General features: G+C 33.7%; 1 protein-coding gene across 1 annotated transcript in view; it reads right to left on the bottom strand.

The window, feature by feature from the left end:
• LOC105626073 (potassium/sodium hyperpolarization-activated cyclic nucleotide-gated channel 3) overlaps positions 1-6,015 on the bottom strand; it is a 155,606-nt gene that overhangs the window by 119,725 nt on the left and 29,866 nt on the right. The window contains exon 2 of the mRNA XM_012207387.1: positions 2,780-2,863. Coding sequence (XP_012062777.1) covers positions 2,780-2,863 — 84 coding nt within the window. The remainder of the gene's footprint in view (positions 1-2,779; positions 2,864-6,015) is intronic.

Raw genomic sequence — 6,015 nt, 5'->3', positions numbered from 1 at the left:
GAGAGAGAGAGAGAAGAAGAAGAGAGAGAGAGAGAGAGAGAGAGAGGATAGTTCAAACAAAACACAATTTAATCGTGATGCGCGTCGCGATCGTTCGTCGTTAATTACTCATGCATATGCAACGACGTGTAAAACATGAAATTAAAGGGACGCCGAAGGGGGTTGCGGAGAATTGGAGTGGACAAAAGCGTCAGGTTTTTTTTCGTAGAAGCATGAGCGAGCGAACTCGGTGCTAAATGAAATAATTACGCGAATCGTCATAATACAACCACCCACGCAATCGCGTGTAGACCGAACGAACGTTCGACTGCTTTTTATTTTTTCTCACTCCTGTGACCGTCGCTGTTGCAATAAAACGCAATACCTATTATCTGCGACTCGCATTTTAATTGTTCGCGTAAAATAAATGCGCTTGTTACCGAGATCAATGGCGAAGAGCTATCTTTTCTATAAACTATAATTCATCAATTTTTCTTAGATTATTTTTTTGAATTATTGCAAATTTCCGATTTATCTTTTCGTAAAGCAGACTTTTGTTATATATTATATAGCAGCATAGTTTTTCGTAATTTTATGTAAGAAAATAAATCTTTTCAGATTTGATTTCAATGTTACCATTAAAATTAAAAAATTTAGTTTAAAATATTTAATGGAATCATTAAAATAAAAAACTAATTTTAAAAAATTAAAAAAAATTTTTTTAATTCAATACACAAAAGCACTTTAATAAGTAATTCGTACTAAACAATTAATTTTTTTCGAAATTTAAATTATTTTTTCGATATAAACATTATTATATACATCTGATCTTCGATGATGTCGATAGAATTAAATAATTTCAACGGAAAATATTTTCAAATTTGATGTACATTGTAATGTATGCCGGGTCTAAAGTTAATAGAAATATAATAATAGTAGAGTAATATTAATGAATATTTAGAAATCGAAATATCGAAAAATATTTAAGAGTGTATATACGTTGTACGAATTCGAACATTAATGACTATTACTCTGTCGAATCGGAAATCGATTAACTAACACAGATACATCTCGGACGATAGTTAATTAATTCCTTTATATTTCGTAATTCGATTGTTTCAGAGATAAACAGGAATGCGTTGTTTTTTAAACTCTTCCATAGATGCACAGTATTATTTCTCTTCCGCACAATTATATCGTGTTCTGTATAAATGGACATCCACCGTTTTGTACAACATATATATGCGTTTGTCCTCAATTTCGTACAATAATTTATTACGATAACAGAATATCGCGAGATATCAGTTATTGAAATGCAAATTATCAAGTGAGAATTTATTCAAAATTTTTTCGTCAGCAATCTGCCGCTTATATTTCAATATCACATATTGCGCAGTTAAGTAAATACGTCATATTGTAATATATGCACGTGAAACGTCATTCTTCTTAGCCTTTTTTTATCATAATATTCTTTAAACATTATTTCAATATTAGTGCCAATGAAAATCGCATAGTCAAGTGTTTTTTTCATTTTATTCATATTTCATTTTATTCATATTTTATTGCGTTCATTTATTTGTTTTATTGTGTACTTGGTCGAAATATGTACTTCATTTTGTTGCATGTCTCTCTATTGTCTTATTATGTATTCTGTTACAAAACATACCATCACGGAGCTGCTCGTTTTATTTACCTTTGACTTGTAACAATTAAATTAGTGAAAAAAATGCATTAAATGAAAAGTTCCTAAATGCGCTTTTCGAAGTTTACAGAGCTCGATGTGGCGCTATCGCACGGTGAATGTAACAAGTTTTAGAGCAAGAGTATGCCCAGGCAGAATGTGCCATCTAGCCGCAACGAAAGGCGAGAGATTATTGATCGTAAAAATGGCGCTAACGTAAAGTTGTGTAAGGCGGATATCAAGTCATAATTTTCGGTAGCTTTGACGACTCGGATCAATTTTTAAACGATCGCTTCTCTTATTTATTAAAATAATGAGATTTCTGTAATAACAATGATATCAATGCGGCTGAATACTTCGATGACCTTCATATTTAAATTTAAGAAAGAAAGAAAGAGTATACTATTTGAAAAATCTCGTTAAAAAAATTTAAATTTTATTAAAACATTTTCAAATTGTATTTAAGTCGTGATTTAGCAAGCGGATTCTTAACTTTGACACAATGAGTTACAATTTTAAAAATTGAAATATAAATTATTTATTATAAAATTATATAAACAAACACAAATTTTCTCTAAGGAGAACTTTACAGCTATTTCTTTATTTATTAAAATAATGTATGCAATCAAATAACTTAATAAATTTTGCCCAGAGTCAATTAAAATTTTTGACAATAAATTTTATAAATGATAAAGTTAATATATCTTATAATTTTTAATGAATTACTTCTTTCAAAGGTTATTAAATATAGGTATTTGCGAAAATTTAACAATTGCATGAATTAATAATTGTTAATTCTATCATTGAAAAACTATTTGATTATTTCGCAACTAATATTTTCATTTATCTCGATCGCAGAGATAACTGAATCGTTCGAACAAGCCTATGGAAAATTAAGGGAAACCGAAACAAAAAAATGCAGTATTTTTTACAATTGACAAAGAAAGTAAAATATATCGAGCCAGTTACATACGGGTTCTGGACTGACCGAATTGGTGAAACGAAAGTAGCGCAGAACAGCACATTCGTTTCTACGTGTTTCCGAAGCGAAACCACATTGAGAGCTCCCAGAGGATACGGTAGCTACGCAATCAGACAAAGTTGAAAATTTGGACTTACAGGGAGAACGGCCAGGATGTCTCGAGCTTCTGCGACGGGCGCTTCTCGTGCTTCGCGGCATGCCGGTTCTCAATTCCGTGGCAACTATATGTGGAAAAACACAAAGAGACAGAAAGATTAGAATTAATTCCGTTTCGCGTTATGTATTGTGCATATTCGTAGGGATTTCGTGATCTCTCACTGTCTCGCAGATTTCTTGCTCTCCGTGGTTGCGATGCCTTGTATCATCGGAGTGATGAGAGGAGCGAGAGTGCAACATCGTAATAAGTATACGCTCTAATAAATATTATAGCTGGCAATTCCGATGTTGTACTCCGTGATGTAAATATGTGACTTTAGAATACGTAGAGTCATGCATCATAACAGGAAACATCAGAATTTAAGAGAGATAAACAAACAAAGAATCAGAATCAGAAGATCATTATTAGATATTCTGAGACTACGTCCTCTCTAAAGCGTGCAAGCATTTCTACAAAAAAGAGAAAAGCAAAGTTGAGTGATTATAAAAACAAAGTTACAGTAAACAAAAATAACAATAAGAAAGAAAAAAATGTATAACGAGAGTGCGTATATGTGTGTATGTGACTGTGCAAGTACACGTGTACTTGCACAGGTATGTAGAGAGAGAGAGAGAGAGAGAGGAAAGATAAAAATACATACATACAAAGAGTATTGATACGTTTAAATAAATTCATTAACGAGTGGATTTGCATTCTTACAAAGAAAATCGTTGCACGACGTGCGAGCAAATGAAATCAACCGAAAAGGAAACACAGCGGCGTTAATTTAAAACATATTTAATAAAACAATATATTATTCAATTTTTTGCATCGGTAGTCCATTTATATCGAATACTTCGTCTAGTGAGTCTGGCAAATTTTAAATCGATTTTTTTTATAACGAGGTCAATTAGACACCGCTATTTTCCGCATTAAGTATCTTGATGACCGAGATTTTTTTTTGCTAATAAAATAAAAGGTGAATATTTGATGCGAATTGCTTGATCGATAAAAGATTTCTAATTAATTAAAGAAACCATATTTACATACTTAAATATTTATGATAATAGCAAGAGAAGGTTTCGAATTAAGAAATCTTTTTAAGTGGAATCACTCTCACGAATTTCTTCCAACAATCCACATTTTTGCCAAAAGTGTATACGTTCGGTACGCGCGTTGCGAACAGATTGCATAAGCTCGATTCAGCGGAATCACGTATTGCGAAGCATGTATATTCTAAATAAATAGCAGAGATAAAATAGATTGGCTGACAAAGAAATTAAATCTCGTTATTCTCGCCTGTAGAATCACAGTAACGCAACATTCTTTAAATTACAGTCACCATCACATAAGCACACATATTGTCGATTTATTCATACCGTTTTAAACGCCATTTTGTATATAACAAAAATAAAATCGCGACTCTCGATCTTGATTTTTATCTAACATTACTTATAAAGACATTTGAGAAAATTTTTCGATTCAATGTTCGAATCGAAAATTTGGATGAAAGCCAAAAACTACTCCAATTTACTAAAAATTTTGATATGCGCTATGTAAATGCTAACATTAGCAGTATATTCAGCGAAAAAAATCTTCGGGAAATATACTATCACTTTATAGAAAAAAATTTTTTGTCGAGTAGTGTTATTCTTAAATAGCCAAATATTTATCAAAAAAACACAAAATCTTCAAAAGAATGTTGAACGTTACGCTAAGCCAATCCCTCTAACGTCGATTAACTATAACTAGAATTGTTCAATAACTTCGTTCTAAAATGGAAACAATCGCACGGCGCGCTGTGATTTAAATTAAATTAACGTCAACTGAAAATTCTTTCTCTCTTAGGGACCAATCTACCACCGACGAGTGTCGTTATATTAACAAAATTGTTCGCGAGACTCCACAAACGAGACTCACGGGTCTACCAGAAGCGCGTAAAAGTGCGTAGCGGAATCATCAAGTCACGCAGTAGAATACAGGAATTATTCGTGCACTTTGCGACATACCTAACGCCACTCACGAAAGATCTACCCACGCATTTGAGCCGAGAAAGATATCGCGGTCAAGATTCCGCAGGTCTCGATCGTTGCAATATTTCGACTGTCGGTGGCAACGGTGGCAGGTAACGTACACGCGGTCGGTCGATACCAAACGCCGGTGTGACCTACAGGATACATCAGTGGTGATACGGCACCGCGCGAAACACACAGTATATCCATCCCCTCAGGTCTTCCCTTCCGTCCTTACCACCCTCCACGCCCATCCTACACACGTCCTCGACATGCCTGTACGTGAAACTCCAAGTGCTTGTCATTGTCTGGCGCGGAGGGCGCTTGACCTTCCGCAACGTATCGAGTACATTCCCGATTTCTTTTTATTCTTGCGTGAAGAAGAGTTGCGGCCATATTTTTGAAGAGAGAAGAAAAAAAGATACACTGTTTACAATACGCGTGATGTGTTCATAACTTTTGTCAGTTGTGAGGTTGTTCCTCATAACTTCATTCGCATTTAATCCGCGCACGTTCGTGTACATTCAAAGGAGAAAAGAAAAACGGAACCGATTCTTTCGTTTTCTTTTATATCATGTAATCTCTATTCTCTGATACTACAATCCCTTCCTTTCCATCTTCGATCCCTTCGCCGCGCGAGGTCGAGCGTTCTTTCGAAATTTGTCGATGGACATCTTGAAAACTGTGCTGGCCTCGAATCCGAGATTCTTATCTTTTAACTGAAAGCTCGCGAAAAGAAGGTGTTATCGAACGACCTTACCACTTGCGAATGTCGTCTGCAGCTACTGCAGGATCGTGAACTAGTATATACGTCGGTCGACTTAGGAAAATGTTCACGACGAAATTTTCTACTATCCTAACTTTCCTTTCTTTCTTTCTTTCGTTTTGTTATTCGCCGTGACAAATATATACATGTTTGCTGGATACGTAAATACTTGAAAACAGTAAGATTTTCGACACTGAGTATTCATTATGGAAAGCATTTGCATTTTTTGTAAATCGTTTCTATGTTACAGTAAAAGTTTGAAAATTTTTAACGAATCTATTTAGAGAAATAGTTCATTGATTGCGGCTATAATGAGTAAAACTTTTTCCTTCTGACATATAAATTCATCTATGTAAATTTCTCTCGATAAATTTACTTTTTATTATATTTATAACGAATTAAGTTTTTTCTGAAGAAATAATAAACTGAAGTATATATATATATATATATATATATATA

Source organism: Atta cephalotes (genome assembly GCF_000143395.1).
Source record: "Atta cephalotes unplaced genomic scaffold scaffold00001, whole genome shotgun sequence".
Taxonomy (NCBI): Eukaryota; Metazoa; Arthropoda; class Insecta; order Hymenoptera; family Formicidae; genus Atta; species Atta cephalotes.
The sequence above is the reverse complement of the archived record's forward strand: the minus strand, read 5'-3'. Positions and strand labels throughout refer to the sequence as shown.